The sequence below is a fragment of the Zootoca vivipara genome, chromosome 5 (assembly GCF_965207765.1).
Source record: "Zootoca vivipara chromosome 5, rZooViv2.hap1.1, whole genome shotgun sequence".
Taxonomy (NCBI): domain Eukaryota; kingdom Metazoa; phylum Chordata; class Lepidosauria; order Squamata; family Lacertidae; genus Zootoca; species Zootoca vivipara.
Window position 1 is genome coordinate 94808122 of NC_142588.1, and position 18679 is coordinate 94826800.

The window sequence follows — 18679 nt, forward strand, 5'->3', positions numbered from 1 at the left end:
AAGCAGGAGAAACTGTTGGAGGAGGAAGGAGCAAGGGCTGAAATGGTGCTGTGTCTTGTACCCACCATGGCACTTTCCTCTCTGCCCCAAGCAGGTTACCTGGCATCCGTTGCGATGCCATTGCTGGGCTGGAAAAGCCTGCCGCAGTCGTTCATTCGCTGGTGAGTTCAAGACTGGATTACTGCAATGCGCTCTGTGTGGGGCTTCCCTTCCACTTGACCTGAAGGCTGCAGTCAGTGCAGAATGCTGCAGCACAATTGCTGACAGGACTGAAGCCTGCAAGATCTGTAGTGGTTTTCCAGTTTGCTGCAGGGCCATGTTCAATGGGCTACTATTAGTATATAAAGCCCTTGGGACCAGTTAACAACAACAACAACAACAACAACAACAACAACAACAACAACAACAACAACAACTTATTTATAACCCGCCGATCTGGCTGGGTTTCCCCAGCCACTCTGGGCGGCTTCCAACAAAAGATTAAAAATGCAATAAAACACCAGTCATTAAAAACTTCCCTAAACCGGGCTGCCTTCAGGTGTCTTCTAAAAGTCAGATAGTGGTTTTTTTCCTTGACATCTGATGAGAGGGTGTTCCACAGGGCAGGTGCCACCACCGAGAAGGCCCTCTGCCTGGTTCCCTGTAACTTCGCTTCTCGTAGTGAGGGAACCTTGGTGCTGGACCTCAGTTTACCTGTGAGATAGTCTTCCCCTACAAATGCCCACTCGACCGCTTCAATGAAGAGCACCAGGGCACCATGTTTTTGGCTTGAGAAATGCATGTTCTGATTTTTCAGTGCAGGGAGCCCCGGCTTCATGTCAGCATCTGGGCTTGCCACAGTTGAAGCTTGCCTATGCCTTCCATCAGCTTCAGCTGGTGGTCCAGCTACGCCCCTCTCTGGACGGGGAGAGCCTAACAACTGTTGTCTATGCTCTGGTAACCTCAAGGTTTAGATTACTGCAATGAGTTCTGCGTAGGGCTGCCTCTGAAGACGGTTCGGAAACTTCAGCTGGTGCAGAATTCAGAGCCAAGTTGCTCACTAGAGCAAGATGGTTTGAGCATCTTACACTGATCCTGGTCCGACTGCACTGGCTGCCAATGCGTTTCCGGGCCCAATTCAAAGTGCTGGTTATGACCTATAAAGCCTTAAACGGCTCAGGACCACAATACCTCAAGGACCGCCTCTTTCCATGTGAACCAACCCGGACCTGAGATCATCTTCTGAGGTCCTCCTTTGTGTGCCTCCTCCTTGAGAGGTCTGGAGGGTGGCAACACAAGAACTGGGCCTTCTCTGCAGTGGCTCCCCGTCCGTGGAATGCTCTCCCCAGGGAAGTTCACCTGGCGCCTTCACTATACACTTTTAGGCGCCAGGCAAAAATGTTCATTTTTATCCAGGCCCTTGGTTGACAGACCCTTTTAGAATGTGGGTTGTTGTTTTTTTGTGGGGGTGTGTGTTATTGGGTTATTGCTTTTGGTTTGACTTTATATGTTGTGGTCTTGTTGTGAACTGCCTTGAGACTTCCGGGCATAGGGTGGTGTATAATTTGTATGAATGAATAAATAAAAGTTTTCCGGCCCTGATTTGGAAAGGGAGAAATAACATCGCTGGAGGGAGCTTAGAAAGTTGATTCCACGGCGAGGTTCTCCTTGTTGATCTTGAAGAGGGTTACCCTTCCTCTTCCCCGTCGTTTCTGAGACAGCCCTTCACCGCAAGACAAATGGATTGCAGAGAATGAGTGATGGCAGCCATTTACCTTCATTATCTGTAGTGATGTGCTCCATTTTTCCCCAGTCAAAAGTGCTTATAAATAGACTTGTTAATTGCAAGGTTTCAACACACTGAAGTAGCACCAAAGGTTTAGAAATAGTTTTCTGCCTCGACTGACAGAGCTAGATAGGAAGGTCGCCCGTCTCTCCCAGAGGACTTCGAGATGAGACTCACCCTTCCAGTTTCAGTTTACATATTTAATTTGGAGATTCCTCCACCCCTCGCATTTGGAATTCTTCAGTTGTCCATTGTCCATTCAACAGAAGCTTAAGCTGGTTTTCTTTGGGGGGGGGGGATTCTCTAGGGGCAAGGGAGTGTTTCTGAAGGTATAGACCACTTATAAACGCCATTTCCAACTCCTTGAAAGATTCCATCAACGGTGTCTCCGAAAATTTTTACACATCGCTTGGGAAGAGAGGCGTACTAATGCCAGTGTACTGGAAGAAGCAAAGATTACCAGTGATGAAGTGATGATTCTTCAGCATCAACTTTGTTGGACTGGTCATGTTGTGCGGATGCCTGAGGATCGTCTTCCAAAGCAACTACTCTATTCCGAGCTTAAAAATGGAAAGCGTAATGCTGGCGGTAATGAGTGCTCACTGGAAGGACAGATCGTGAAGTTGAGGCTCCAATACTTTGGCCACCTCATGAGAAGAGAAGAATCCTTGGAAAAGACCTTGATGTTGGGAAAGATGGAGGGCATTAGGAGAAGGGGACGACAGAGGACGAGATGGTTGGACAGTGTTCTCGAAGCTACCAACATGAGTTTGACCAAACTGCGGGAGGCAGTGGAAGACAGGAGTGCCTGGCGTGCTATGGTCCATGGGGTCACAAAGAGTCGGACACGACTAAACGACTAAACAACAACAACAACAAATGCTGGCGGTCAACAAAAGAGATTTAAAGAATCTTTCAAGGCAAATCTAAAAAAATGTAGTATAAACACCAACAATTGGGAAACGCTTGCGAGCACTCAAATTGGAGAACAGCCTTTACCAAAGGTGTCATGGGCTTTGAAGACACTCGAACTCAGGACGCAAGGGAGAAACGTGCTAAGAGGAAGGCACACTTGGCAAATCCACACCGTGATCAACTCCCACCCGGAAACCAATGTCCACACTGTGGAAGGACGTGTGGGTCCAGAATTGGCCTCCACAGTCACTTACAGACTCATTGTTAAAACCGTGTTCATGAAAGACCATCGTACTCGGCTACGACGGATCGTCAAAAAGGGAGGAGGAGGTACAGATGCCTACCAGACTTTGAAAAGCTGCCTCAGTTTCATCAGTTTTGTTGACTAAATTAAACTAAATAGTTTCAACTGGATTTTGAATAAAGGTGCAATTCATTGTTACTGTTTTGAATTTCAGGGTGTTATTATCTTCCTTAGCGGGTCGTGCAGATCGCTATTCTGAACGATGCTTTTTGTAGGGTAGGGGACGCTGGGGGTGAGTTGATGGAAGCAACAACAACACATACAGTGCTACCTCGGGTTAGAAACGCTTCAGGTTACAAACTCCGCTAACCCAGAAATAGCACCTCAGGTTAAGAACTTTGCTTCAGGATGAGAACAGAAATCGTGCTCTGGCGGCGCGGCGGCAGCCGGAGGCCCCATTAGCTAAAATGGTGCTTCAGGTTAAGAACAGTTTCAGGTTAAGAACGGACCTCCGGAACGAATTAAGTTCTTAACCAGAGGTACCACTGTACATAGAAAATCAGCACGAATCCAAGGCAGATACCAATTGGGATAAATATTGTATTTCTTTCTTTATTTCATAAAAGTTGTATACTGTTGGAAGTCCAGCAAAAGTCCAGAACATCTGGAGGGCACCGGGTTGGCAGACACTGATAGGGAGGTGGGCACAGGGAGCCTGAGATGTGATGCTTCTTGTCTTGGATTGGAGCGCTGGACTCAACGGCTTTCTCCTTCTTCTTGCTCCTCCTAGCAATTTAAGCTAATCTCCCCTCTCTCTCCGCTTCTCTCCTCCAGCTCTCTTCAATCTAATCCCCGTGGGTCTTCGCGTGGTGGCTATTCAGGGGGTGAAGGCTGGCCTTTACGTGGCCATGAATGCCGAGGGCTACCTCTACAGCTCAGTAAGTTCACAGCGTGGCTTTGACCTTGTCTCTGGGGCTGGTGGGATTGAACCAGGGTGTTTTTGTTGAGCATTTGTGGGCAGGGGCAGGGCCGGATTGAGGTTTGATGAGGCCCTCAGCTACGGAAGGTAATGGGGCCCTTTCTATCGCCAGCTGTCCTTTGTCAACAACAAATTGCTGCTGTTTCTTGTGTTGAATAGATGCGATATGGTAATTGATGAACCTCATAGGTATCTAAAGCCATTTGCACATGCAGAATGTAGGCACCCTATATATAGAAAGGAGCAAACCAGTGATGTTTGAGGGAGCAGGCGGGACCCATGACTTACATCATGGGAGCCTACACAACACAAAACACTGTTGCTGAACTTAGGTTTTATTTTATTTATTTTTTATCTTATGTTTTGGAAATGTACATCCAGTTTTATTTTTTCCTTTACTTTTTTGGGGGACCCCCAAGAGACTGGGGCCCTAAGCTATAGCTTGTTAAGCTTATACGTAAATCCGGCACTGGGCAGGGCAAAGGCAGACAACAGCATTTTTAATACAGGATATATTTTTTTCCTCCTATGGTGTGAACGTGGGCTTCACCTGGGCTCTCTGCCTTAAAACAAAGAAATTAAACAAGCTCATATATGTTAAGACACACTCTATGGCAAAGCTGCTTGGGGGAGGGGGGAGGTGTGCTGGTGATGTCACAGGGGCTGGCCAAGGCTGCCTCTCCCTGGGTCTTGCTGAAAACCCATAGAGCGGTTTGCAGTGGAGGCTAGTCGGTTAGGACAAAGGGGGCGTTGCCCCCCCCAACCTTGGCCTCCCCTTGTCATGCCAGCTCCTGCCTGCCTTCTTCCTTACAGCCAATCCAGAGGGGCAGGGGGGCACTGCCTGTCGGTATCCTCTTCCTTAGTCTCAGTGTTGACCTTGAATAACTCAGTAGGGTTGTCAGCCCCCCCAGGTCTGAGCTGGTGTCCCGGTTTGCCTGCCCCCTCCAGTTGGTAGATGGAGGGCTTGAAGAATGACGGTGATTATGATTATTTCCATGCATGGAGTTTTCAAGCTTCAGCCCAATAGGATCTAGCTAGCAAAGACACTCTGGGGAGACTGTCCTCCTCCGCTCCCCTCTCCCAATTGACCTCTGTCTCCAGATCAAATTATAGCATAGATACTTGGGTGTGGGGTGTGTTTGCCATCCTCTGCTTTGCTGTCCCATTTAACCTCCATCTGCAGGGCCCACCTCTGTGACCTCACCCCTGCCCGCTCCCATGACATCATCAGGGGCTACGCCTAGGTCTCCGATTTGGGCCCTGAAATCTCTGGATCTGTCTCGTTCTTCACCTGGTAACCTAATACAGTAACATTGGAATTATTGGGCTCCGTCTCCATGGGCACCAAGCTCTGCTGAGTGTTTTCCCGCAGCTGCCCCTGGCGGAGAAGAAGGTGACACTTTCCCACCTGACCTAAGCACAAAAGTGAAGACAGAGGCAATGTTGTATATGAGATAAAGAGCTGAGAGTTGGGCAAAAGGTCCCGCCAGCCTCATGTCACAGCTCCGGGGGAACCCTGGCAGAAACCTCCTGGCAGTTGCCCAGACCTCATTCCCTGGGCTTGAACCCCAAGGCCTGGCCCGACTCTTGCAGAAGATGATGCCTCAGTGACAGATTGTGGTCCTAGGATGCATTTGGGGCTGGGCCATATTCTGTATGCAGAGGAGCCACCTTGAATTAGCATATAGATTGATTATAATCCAGAGGAATTCTGTACAGGGATCGGAACCATTGGAGCTGGCCCTTTCCAGAAAGCAATAGGAAGTGGGCATCTCAGGTGGGGGTTCTGCAAGTGCCGCTCAGTGTGGGAGATGGGCTTGAAGCAAGGAGGGTCCCCCCCCTTCAGTTCAGAAGTGCAAGCACATTAAAACCAAAATCCCCCGTGAAATGAGATCTGTTTTAAATGAGTGCTAAGGGTGTCTTTGTCTCCTGTTTCATCTCACTCCACCCCGCACCGAAAGTGACTTGAGAGCATTTATCCTGCAAACCCGTGGATTCCAAAGTGGGTGGGATTCCTAGTGGGGTGCTAAGAGGCATGGGGGGCAGCAGGGATTCACTGGGGTGCAAATGACTCTCAAACTTTGAAAAGCTGGCATTGCCAGGCCAGACCAAGTTCATCAGCTTTGTAGCCCTTGGTTTAATAGTTTTAACTGGCTTTGAATAAACGTGTAATTACCGTAACTGTTCCTGTTCTGAATTCTGTTGTGTTCTGTTCTTCCTTAGTGGGTCATGCAGACCACTGTTCTGAATGATGCTTTTTATAGGGTAGCGGGCACTGGGGGGCGCTGAATTGATGGAACCAAGGGGGCGGGAATCCACTTGGTAGAAATCTTATTTTTGCAGCGTGTGATGCATCCAGAATGGGGTTCTCTGTGTCTGGATGGAAGAAGCATTTGTCCTGTGCCAAAATGTACCCAGATCCATTGCTCATTGCGGGGAAGGTGGTGGTATGGCAAGGGGCAGGCGGGAAATCGGAGCAAGGAAAGGCTTTAAATCTTTCTATTGGTCGGAATCCGGCACAATTGCTTTTTAAAATGGCATGGAAGGGCAGAGAGAGGTTAACTGCCAGGGGACTCATTTAAAATGAATAATTGATCCTTGCTGATTTATTAAATAGGACCGGTAGTTTGCTAGCGGTGTGTTCATGCTTGACTTTATTCCGCTCGATTGCTGCCTCATTTAAAGCCGTCATTAAGGTGTCTCCCCCCCCCCTCATCCTGCATTTGAGGTGCAAAATGCAGCTGGGAAAGATCCTGGCTCCATCGTTTTGCATTGTGGGGCGTCCAGCACCATGCATGGGCACAGTCCCCTGGTATACACTTATTTAACTGCCCATCCTGCTCGATGGAAGCCTTAAACATAGAAAGGCTTTAGGTGGCCCATCATGTCCCACATCCTGTTCCCACAGTGGCCAACCAGTTGCCTCTTTTGGGAAACCATCAAGCAGGATTGGAGCAGCAGAACCCTCTCCTTTCCTGTGGTTTTCAGCAGCTGGTATTCAGAAGCGTTGCTCCCTCGGACTGGGGAGGGCAGAGCAGAGCCACCCTGGCTGGGAGCCATTGGTCGTTCTCTATCCCCCTCCGTGGATTTGTCCAGTCGTCTTTGAAAGCCACCCAACATGGTGGACCTCACTGCCTCTTGTGGGAGCGAGTTGCATAACTTAGTTGTGTGCTGAGTGAATGGCTTTCTCTTCTCCAGATAAAACATGTTGTTGTTGTTGTTTAGTCGTGTCCGACTCTTCGTGACCCCATGGACCATAGCACGCCAGGCACTCCTGTCTTGCACTGCCTCCCGCAGTTTGGTCAAACTCATGTTCGTAGCTTCGAGAACACTGTCCAACCATCTCGTCCTCCGTCGTCCCCTTCTCCTAGTGCCCTCCATCTTTCCCAACATCAGGGTCTTTTCCAAGGATTCTTCTCTTCTCATGAGGTGGCCAAAGTATTGGAGCCTCAGCTTCACAATCTGTCCTTCCAGGGAGCACTCAGGGCTGATTTCCTTCAGAATGGAAAGGCTTTATTTTCTTGCAGTCCATGGGACTCTCAAGAGTCTCCTCCAGCACCACAATTCAAAAGCATCAATTCTTTGGCGATCAGCCTTCTTTATGGCTGATCAAACATATGTGGCTCTATCAACCCCTCCCTGTAGTTTTCAGACTCCCTCCCTGTCCCAACGGCATTCCCCTGTTCATCCTCCAGTTTCTCCTTACTACAGAGGCTTTCAAGTTTTTTGGGTTCACGTCTACCATGACCAACTACCATCTTTCTGCGGCTCCCCTATGGGGCTCAGGAGCCCAGTTATGCCACCCCTTGCCTGCAGAGCAGGCAGCCCCTCACCCTTTTCGGACATCCTCCCTTGTGGAGTGGTCCCACAGCCTCCTCTCCTCTCCCCTCTCCTTGGGAGTCCTCCAGGCAGCCGCTGCTGCCACCCCTGGTCTCTGAGCTGCCCCCCACCTCACCCCAAAGAGAGGTGCCTCCTCAAATTGCCCCACAGGGGCCTGGGAAGCAACGCCTGGCCAGCCCCAGAGGCACCATTCGCCTGGGGAGCTTGTATCCAGGGCTGCTGCAAGAAATAGATGTGCAAGCCTTTGGGAGGCAGAGACACAAGAGGGCATCAGAGGAGGGAGGGAAGGAAAGAGGGCCCACCCGTCAAGGCACCCCAGGGTGCCACGGCACACTGGTTGAAAACCACTGCCTTCCTATATGGGGTGTAGAGCTGGACCCAGGAGTGTTTTCCAGGACTTCGGTCTCCTCCTCCCCCATCCTTTCAAAATCCTGATCTGCTTTGCCACCGACGAGGAAGTCCCTCGCTGCTTAACTCTGGCTCTTCATTCCCTATGAGTAGGCAAAGGATAATTAAATTATTTACTGGAAGTGGTTTGGAAAGTAAAGAGTGCAGTCTTCAATATTTAAAATCTCATCTCCTTCCAGCGGGAAAGGGAGCCTGTGCAGCTGATAGTTTGGGAAGCAGGAGTTAGAGCTTTGTGTTGCACATCAAAGCTGATCGCTAATAAAGGCAAGCAATCATTATGCAAAAGTTGTTGAGGTTTTTTATACATATTTTTTAAAAACTCTAAACAGTGTTCTCTTTACCCCCCAAATAAAACAGCTCATGTCCCTTTAGGATCATTTTAATTTCCTGTCTCAGTTTGGCCTCTTTATTCTGCTCCATCACTTTGCAGGATAATAAGCAGCCGGGAGTGGCCCCCTCCCCATGTCTTGGCGGAGGACTTTCCCCCCTCTCCCAGCTGTGTTGGAAGTAAATCATTGCTGCCTCTCCACCTGGTACAATTTCATCTCTGTTGGTTCAAGGTCCTTGCTTGGAATTGGGCAGGAGATGCGATGTTAGCAAGCCTGGTGAGCTTCTGGGGCTTAGCATTGACAGGGTGCTATATCATAGGATTGTAGTGTGGGAAAGGGACCCCCAAAGGCCATCCAGCCCAGCCCCCTGCAAAGCAGGAATCACAGCTAAAGCATTCCCGAAAGGTGGCCACCCAACCTCTACTTAAAAACATCCAAGAAAGGAGAGACCACCACCTTGTGAGGGAATCTGTCCCACTGCTGAACGGCTCTCACAGCCAGAAGGTTCTTCCTGCTGTTTAGCCAGAATCTCCATTCTTGTAACTTGAAGCCATTGGTTTGGGTCCTGCACTCCGGAGCAGCAGAAAACTAGCTTGCCTTGGAGCCTTTTAAGCAGAGGTTGGGGGGTTGAGATTCCTCCAGGGGTCAGACTAGATGACACTCAGGTTCCTTTTCAAGTCTACAATTATGTGATTCTATGCCAGGGGTCAGCAAACTTTTTCGGCAGCAGGGGGCCGGTCCACTGTCCCTCAGACCTTTGGGGGGGGCAGACGATATTTTTTTGGGGGGGGGAATAAATGGACGAATTCCTATGCCCCACAAAATAACCCATAGATGCATTTTAAATAAAAGGACACATTCTACTCATGTAAAAACACGCTGATTCCCGGACGCTGATTCCCGGACGCTGATTCCACGCTGGTCAGGCCTCACCTGGAGTACTGTGTCCAGTTCTGGGCACCACAGTTCAAGAAGGATACAGACAAGCTGGAACGTGTCCAGAAGAGGGCAACCAAAATGGTCAAAGGCCTGGAAGCGATGCCTTATGAGGAACGGCTTAGGGAGCTGGGTATGTTTAGCCTGGAGAAGAGAAGGTTAAGGGGTGATATGATAGCCATGTTCAAATATATCAAAGGATGTCATATAGAGGAGGGAGAAAGGTTGTTTTCTGCTGCTCCAGAGAAGTGGACACGGAGCAATGGATTCAAGCTACAAGAAAGAAGATTCCACCTAAACATTAGGAAGAATTTCCTGACAGTAAGAGCTGTTTGGCAGTGGAATTTGCTACCAAGGAGTCTCCTTCTTTGGAGGTCTTTAAGCAGAGGCTTGACAGGCATATGTCAAGAATGCTTTGATGGTGTTTCCTGCTTGGCAGGGGGTTGGACTGGATGGCCCTTGTGGTCTCTTCCAACTCTATGATTCTATGACCGTCCGTGCCATGAGCCAGATTTAGAAGGCGATTGGGCCGGATCTGGCCCCCGGGCCTTAGTTTGTTGAAGATTCATTCCCCGTATCTGCAGTCATGGGATTGTTGTCTATCACATGACTGTATATGTTTTCAATTCCACAGAGTGGGACATGACAGAGACTGGATGTTTGTGTTACTGTGTTCCATGAAGTGGGACTCTTGTCCTTTGTTCACTCTCTTTGCTAGAGAGAGAGGGAGCCATGTTGCAGTGTTCTGTGAGTTCTGTTTACGCAACTGTGCAAACTCTGTGGATCTGTAAGTGTGCTGATGTTTCTTGGCATCAATCGCTGTGATCTTTGGGCTGAAGAAAGCTTTTGAAGCTCCCGAATGATCGACCAGGAGGGAGGGAACATGCCAGTCGGGCATGTGTCTCTGCCAGGGTCCTACTCGTGTGTAGGACGACTCCTAACATAGTTTGCCTACCCATGTTCTATGCAATAGTTGCATGTAAGAACAGGCAGACCCTCATAGGGGTGTGTATCTGTGTTTGCAGTGGAAAAAATACATCTAGCCTTTTCACTGGGGCTCCAGTCTGCAACATGATGCAGATTCGGAATGGCACTGAAGAACTGCAGATGGCTCTTTCCTTTTCCCTTTTTTCCTCAATGCCCAGAGAGCCTTCGGGGTTTGGAATTGTAGTGGCCTTCTCCAGTCAGGTGCCCTCCAGATATTTTGGACTGCATCTTCAATCAGCCACAGCCAACGCGACTGTTGCCGATTCTGGCGGATGGGAGCCTTAGTCCGAAACATCTGGAAGGCCCCAGCTTGGGAGAGGCTGGATTAGCACAAGGGAGATATAGATGTAGCCGGAGAAGTGGCTGGAAGATGCGGAGCCGCTGAAACAGATGCTCTGCTCTGAGCAAGTGGATAATTGCCGGATCCTGTTCTTGGCAGGGACACCAGCAAGATAAATTGGGTAGAAAGCAAAGCCGTAGATTCCTTCTTCCCACCTCAAACCCGCCCATATTATGGGGAATTGACATGTCTCTGGTGTCCTGGGCAACTCTGGGATTCCAATTACGATGCTGCTGCTGCTGTCTGCTGAAATTGAGGCGCTTGCAAGCCAGCACGTCCTTTTGCACAGAAGCCCTCAATGATCCTGGGATGCTTGATTTCCCACTCCAGAGAGTGACGTGACCCCAATTATTATTTGCAGGCATTTCCAAGCTGGACCCACTACCACAGTTTTAGAAAAGTTTCATTTTATCAGAGGACAAATTGTGTTCCAAACTCGAGAGAATCTCCATTCAGACATCTGCATGTCAGAGTATTGTTGTGGGATTATTATTATTTGGGGGGGGTGTGTCAGTCTGGATGATGCCCTGAGTCCCTTCCCATTCTTGGGATGCTGTACCCAGTGAGGGTTAGACTCTGACAAAGGGTTTTATGGCTGAACTACTCAGGCAAGCTTCTTTGTAAGGCCACTTGGATGTCGGCATCAGCCCCTACAATGAATTGAGCGAGTTTGCAAGAGCTGCAACTAAGTGGTGGGACCCTCTAGACCAAGGGATGGGGCGACTTTCCTCCCGCTTGGATCCTGCTTGTGGGTTCCCCATGGCCGCCTGGTTGGCCACTGTGAGAACAGGATGTTGGACTCCAAGGGCTCACAGATGAGAGTCTCTTGGAAGGGTAACAAAGGCTCCTTTCCTCCCCTCCTGTTTACTTGGGAGGGAATAAATCTGTTTCAGAATGTTAATTGCCGCAGTGATTGTCTGTGTCGAGGGCATAAAACTCAGCAGCCTGCCAGCCATGGCATTTCCCTGTGCAATTCAGGATCCGCAGTATATTCCGAGAGGGATTTGAGAGGCAGACTTTGCAATGGGAGATGTTTTTCTTCTCCTCTTTCCTTAAAGCACACAGCTGATACATGAAGTTGCAAAGTGTGATTGCTTCAGGGAAGTTTTGCGAAGCAGGGAGACCCGGGAGGCGTGAATCAGGGCAGCTCTGGAAGAAATCAAATGCCTACTGTTGTTATAAGAAAAAAACTACTCCTTATGGGGTACCCAAGAGCCCGTATAGAGTCCTTATATACATTTTCTATCGGTAGGAGAAAATAACAGAGGCTATTGAGAAGCAAAGCAGCTAGTAAGCCTGAGCTTTATTAAACTGTTGCAACAGGGTCCTCACCCCCCCCCCCCACAAACACACGCAGGAGGGGGGAGAGGAACCCAGAACAATGGTGTCCAAGCTCTTATATGGACATTTGAAATTGCCTCCCCTGTAGCTCAAGACCACCCCCTAAAACATCATAGAATCATACCATAGAATCCTAGAGTTGGAAGAGACCACCAGGGCCATCCAGTCCAACCGCCTGCCAAGCAGGAAACACCATCAAAGCATTCTTGACATATGCCTGTCAAGCCTCTGCTTAAAGACCTCCAAAGAAGGAGACTCCACCCCACTCCTTGGCAGCAAATTCCACTGCCGAACAGCTCTTCATACATCACAGAAAGAGGCGGTCCCTAGCAGAAATTTGAGAGTGTTGCTTGATCAGGATACCTGATAATGCCTTTCCTGGGTAGCCAGGCCATTCCTTGGAGATGGTAAATCCTTAGTTCCTGAATCTCTTACCCATATTGAGAGTGTGCTCAGCTTCACAGATCCTTGCCAGACTGTATTTACAGGGAGGTGTAAGCCCCCTACAATTGGAAAGCTTTTCCCATTTCCTTCCTCCTTGCAGAGAAAAATTTGAGGTCAATTTGGGAGAGTCAAAATGGCTTCAGGATCGTTCTCCTGTACTGTTTCAGACACGTGGCTTATATACTTATATATGTGTTTGCCTTGTACATTTATGAACATTTATTATATATACATAAGAACCTTTTAATGAGGGTGAAAGAGGAGAGTGCAAAATATGGTCTGAAGATCAACATCAAAAAAACAAAGATCATGACCATTGGTCCCATCACCTCCTGGCAAATAGAAGGGGAAGAAATGGAGGCAGTGAGAGATTTTACTTTCTTGGGCTCCTTGATCACTGCAGATGGTGACAGCAGTCACGAAATTAAAAGAGGCCTGCTTCTTGGGAGAAAAGCAATGACAAACCTAGACAGCATCTTAAAAAGCAGAGACATCAACTTGCCTACAAAGGTCCGTATAGTTAAAGCTATGGTTTTCCCAGTAGTGATGTATGGAAGTGAGAGCTGGACCATAAAGAAGGCTGATCGCCGAAGAATTGATGCTTTTGAATTATGGTGCTGGAGGAGACTCTTGAGAGTCCCATGGACTGCAAGAAGATCAAACCTATCCATTCTTAAGAAAATCAGCCCTGAGTGCTCACTGGAAGGACAGATCCTGAAGCTGAGGCTCCAATACTTTGGCCACCTCATGAGAAGAGAAGACTCCCTGGAAAAGACCCTGGTGTTGGGGAAGATTGAGGGCACTAGGAGAAGGGGACGACAGAGGACGAGATGGTTGGACAGTGTTCTCGAAGCTACGAACATGAGTTTGACCAAACTGCGGGAGGCAGTGGAAGACAGGAGTGCCTGGCGTGCTATGGTCCATGGGGTCACGAAGAGTCGGACACGACTAAACGACTAAACAACAACAACATGTGTTTGCCTTGTACATTTATGAACATTTATTATATGTACATAAGACCTTAGAGTTCCTAGAACACTATAGATGGGGGGCGAGAGAGAGAGAATGGTTTAATGGTTAGAGTGCTGGACTAGGACCTGGGGGAGACCAGGGTTCATCTCCCTCCATCGGCTTTGTAGCTCACTGGGTGACCTGGGAGGCCATTCGCTGCCTCTCTCAGCCTACCTTACAGGCTTGTTGTTGTGGGGATCGAATGAGGAGGGGGAGATCCATGGACAGGCCACCTTGAGCTCCTCAGAGGGGGAAATGGTGGGGTATAAATAGCAGTAAATAGCAACAACTACTCAGCTTTATCATTTATTCATTTGATTGATTTATACCCCACCTTTCATCTAAGGAGGTCAAGGTGGTGTGCATACCCCCCCATTTTTATCCTCACGACAACCCTGTGAGGTAGGTCAGGCTGAGGGCGAGTGACAGGCCCAAGTGGATTAACGTGCTCCGTCTCCCAAAGTGTAACATAGCCTCTGTTACAAACCAGGACTGCCCTGTGATCTGTGGCTGAAAGGCAGCATGTAAATTGACTAAATAAGAAAAATTGCTCAGCTCAGCCAAGAGTGGAGACAGTCTTAAGCACAGCAGGACCGACTGTGGAATGGACTCCACTGGGGATTCTTCAACTGTGATTCCTGCATTGCAGGGGGTTGGGCTAGATGACCCTTGGGGGTCCCTTCGAACTCTACAGTTCTACGATTCACCACCTAAGCTTTGCAAAGCAAATCAGGATGTACGCCTGATAAAGGGTTTGTCAGGAGGAACCTTTGAGAAGCCTTCAGGCAACGGTTTGCCACAAATGGAGAGCTTGGGCTTCATTCATTCATTCATTGAAATTATATACCGCCCTGTACCCGGAGGTCTCAGGGCTCCTTCACCTGTGTGGGAGGTGAGTGGAGAGTGTGAGAATATCAGGAAAATTTGGGATAAAATTCATGATGAGATCCAAAAAATTATAGGTAGGAATATCCCAAAAAGACCAGAGATCTTTCTACTAAGTATCACCTTTCAAAAAGATATTCCCATACAGGCAAAAGAACTCCTTCTATATTCATTAGCAGCGGCTCGTATTGTTATTGCCAAAGGATGGAAAGAAAAAGAAGCTCCAAGAATTATAGATTGGCAAAATAAACTTCAAGAGTTTGCTGAAATGGCACAGTTAACAAACAGTTTGAGAGGAAAGGTTAAAGAAGAATTTCTAAAAAAATGGGACAGGTACAAGAAATATGTTAGAAAATATACTGAGAACAAAATTTCTATGATAGCGTTTGAGTAAAAAAGGAAAAAAATCTGTTTGGATTTGCAGAAATCAGTTTCCTTAAGAAATAGGAGTGTCAAACGATATGTAAAAACAGAGATAGCATGGATTGAATATACACTCTGCGACAAAAAGAGGAGAGTATGCTGATGGAGATAACAGGAAGTCCAAAGATAAAATTTACTTTCTTTTCTTTTCTTTCTTTCTTTTTATTCCTTTCCCTTTTTTTCTCTGGGAAAGGAGGATTAGAAATACGATACGAATAAATTGTAACAAACAAACATAAATGTATATGTGTATATATATGTATGTATATGTATATGTATACAAGCATGAAGAACAATGTTCAGGTTTGGTGATGGGAAAAAATAAATAAATATCATTAAAAAAACAAAAAAACAAAAAAAGAGAAATTATATACCGCCCTGTACCCGGAGGTCTCAGGGCTCCTTCACCTGTGTGGGAGGTGAGCGGAGGGTGTCTTCTGCAAGCCAAGCGTTTATGCTGAGCAGATTTCTTCCAGGAGAGCCGTCCACTTGAAACAAAACTGAAGCACCCTCTCTCAAATGCTAGCAACCCATCGATTCCTCAGCATGAGTGCATGGTGTGCTGGCTTGGATGTGAGCCATGGCTGCCATTAACAAAGCAGAGAATGAGCTTTTTTCCGGGTCCTTTCTTCCCAGCTCCATTCCAGGATGCTGGCACGGCTCCCTGCTTTGAAGGGATGCTGCTCCAGAGATAGGGAGAGGCTTTCCTGAATCCTGGCCTGTTATCCCCCCCCAAACCACCTCTCTCTCCAGTTCTGCCCCACATGCTCACACCATCGTGTTAAAAGCTTTTCGGGCTGCAGAAGTCACTCGCTTGATGGAAACAAGAGGTGACAGGGAGAAGGCAAATCTTGCTGCATCTTCCCTGCCTCCCTCCTGAGAAAGTGGGGCTTTTCCCTTCTTGAGGGATCGAGGGCTCCGTGCAGGATGTATTATTGATCGTGGTGCGTGGGTGTCCTGCCTCTGCCCGTATTTGCAGGAACCACCGTCTCTGAGACCCACCTGGAGATTTCAGAAGCAGAAATACCTCGCCGCTCCGAGATTGGTATTTTTGCATGAAAGCATTCAAGTTGGTCCTCGTTGAATTTCAGAATATCTGCAGACCCAGAAGGGAGAAAGCAAGGGTCTCGTGCGTACAAAAGCTACCATATAAAGAAAATAAAAGCCATTGGGATGGAAGAGCTCAGTCGGAAATTTAAGAAATCTCATGTCAATATTTGGAACTAAGGGTGTAAAAATAAGGACATAAGGAGAGTCTGCAGGATCAGACTCTCACAGATTCTCACAGGAATAATAATCATCATCATAATAATAATATTTCCCCGCCCACTCTGGGCAGCTCCCAACAGAATATTAATAATAATAATAATAATAATAATAATAATAATAAAGCAATAAAACATCAGTCATTCAAAACTTCCCTAAACAGGGCTGCCTTCAGATGTCTTCTAAAAGTCGGATAGTTGTTTATTTCCTTGACCTCTGATGGGAGGGCGTTCCACAGGGCGGGCGCCACCACTGAGAAGGCCCTCTGCCTGGTTCCCTGTAACCTCACTTCTTGCAGGGAGGTCCTTTGGTGCTGGACCTCAGTGTCCAGGCTGAAGGATGGGGATGGAGACGCTCCTTCAGGTCTACTGGGCTGAGCACATTTAGGGCTTTCAAGGTCAGCACCAACAATTTGAATTGTGCCTTGAAACATCCTGGGAGCCAATGTAGGTCTTTCAGGAGTGGTGTTATGTGGTCTCGGCAGCCGCTCCCAGTCACCACTCTAGCTGCCACATTCTGGATTAGTTGTAGTTTCTGAGTCCCCTTCAAAGGCAGCACCAGGCAGAGCGCATTGCAGTAGTCCAAGCGGGAGATAACCGGAGCATGCACCACTCGGACGAGACAGTCCATGGTCAACCAGATGCCCCCAGTGGAAAACCAGGGCTGTGAAGGTGGCAGGACAGAGAGAAGGACCTCTTCTGAAAGTCGCTGAGCCCAGACAGGTTCATATGGGGGGAATATGGTCCTTCAGGTGAGAGGGAGAAGGGAGCAGCTTTGGGGAGCATCCAAGAACAAGCAAGCTCAGGGAGGCAGCTTACTGGCTTGTGAAGTTGTATGGGTGCTTTAGACTGGGGCTTTCCAAATGTTCAGGGGCCACTGCCCCCTTGCTGACAACCCCGTTAGTTAGAGCATGGTGCTGATAGCTCCAAGGCTGCAGGCTGAGACAGCTGCATATTCCTGCATTTCAGGGGTTGGACCAGATGATTCTCAGGGTCCCTTCCAACTTTGCAATTCTGCGACTCATCCCCAGTTGCCTCTACCCTGTGGGAAAAATCAGCATAGCCTCTTGCATGACCCCCACCCCCCAAGAAAGATAATAACACAGTACAATTCAGAAGCATAACAATTAATTGCACGTTTATTGAAAATCCAATTAAAAGTGGTTAATTAATTCCACAAAATTGATTCAGTTGCTGCAGTGATGCCGCTAGAACTCAGTGAAGCTGAATGTGGGAAGAGTCAAGGCAGCCCAAAATTAAACTATGGAACTCCCTCCCTCAGGAGGCAGCGATGGGCACCAACTTGCATGGTTTTAAAAGAGGAGGAAACAAAATTGAGGGAGGAAGGGGCTAGCGATGGCTGCTAGCCACAGTCGGAGGCAGCAATGTTTTGGAATCTCAGTTGCTGGAAACCACAGAGAACCACAATTTTGAAATACATAAACATTCAATTGAAAAGATCATCGGTCTTGGAGTCACAACAAAAAATTGCAAGAGTTTTCTGCAGCAGAAGGGGGAAATGAGAAAACAGCTCAGATCAACTGTCATAACATTGAAGGATTTAAATCCAAGACCGGGAGCCTTTCATGTTGCAAAACACTTTTGCTTTGATGTTTCCTACTAGAATGGGTGGTTTTGGGGGTGCTAGCATTCGCAATCGCTCTGTTGTCAGAGACAGGCTGCTGCCTGGCAGGGCTTAGGACAGTGGTGTCCAAAATATTTCCAAAGAGGGCCAGATTTGATCAAGTGAAGAGCCGTGAGGGCCAACCAAAATTGTTGAGCTATTTTTGGGATTGAAGTTGTTGAGATTTTTAAAGAATTTTAGCCCAGGAAATAAACTGCCACAGGGGCCGGATAAAACCGACCAGCAGGTCGGATTAGGCCCCCGAAACGGACTTTGGACATGCCTGGCTTAGGATTTTGGGAATGTCGGCTTCTGTTAAGGAAAAAACTGATGGATTCTGATCAGTTCCTGGGAGAGTTTCCTTTTGCCCTTAGTGACAGTCCTGCTGAAGCCCATGGAGGAAAAGTGGGCCGGGTGGCTGCTTCTATCAGGAAAGCCTTCATTTTTCTCAGCCTTGAAACTATTGAGAGCCAGCAGTGGTTAGACCAGGACCCGGGAGGGACAAGAGTTCAAATCCCCACTTGGTCACAAAGCTCACTGAATGACCTTGGGGGCCGGTCGCTGCCTCTCAGCCCAACCTACCTCACAGGGTTGTTGTGGGGGAGAACCATGTGCAGCACCTTGCCTTCAAAAAAACTGTAGAATTGGAAGGGACCTCCAAGAGTCATCTATTCCAACCCCCTGCAATGTAGGAACCACAGCGAAATAATCCTTTGGCAGGTGGCCATCTAACCTCCACAGAAGGAGAATCCACCACCTTTGGAGGTCACAGAATCATAGAGTTGAAAGGGACTCTAAAGGTCATCTAGTGCACACACACACCGCAATGAGGGAATCTCTGACAATTATGGTGCTGGAGGAGACTCTTGAGAGTCCCATGGACTGCAAGAAGATCAAATCTATCCATTCTGAAGAAAATCAGCCCTGAGTGCTCACTGGAAGG

General features: G+C 48.1%; 1 protein-coding gene across 5 annotated transcripts in view; it reads left to right on the plus strand.

Moving 5' to 3' along the window:
• FGF12 (fibroblast growth factor 12) overlaps window positions 1-18679 on the plus strand; it is a 216768-nt gene that overhangs the window by 150915 nt on the left and 47174 nt on the right. For all 5 annotated transcript variants that reach the window (XM_088669358.1, XM_088669356.1, XM_035133269.3 and 2 more), the window contains one exon: window positions 3759-3862. In XM_088669358.1, the coding sequence (XP_088525484.1) occupies window positions 3759-3862 (104 nt within the window). The remainder of the gene's footprint in view (window positions 1-3758; window positions 3863-18679) is intronic.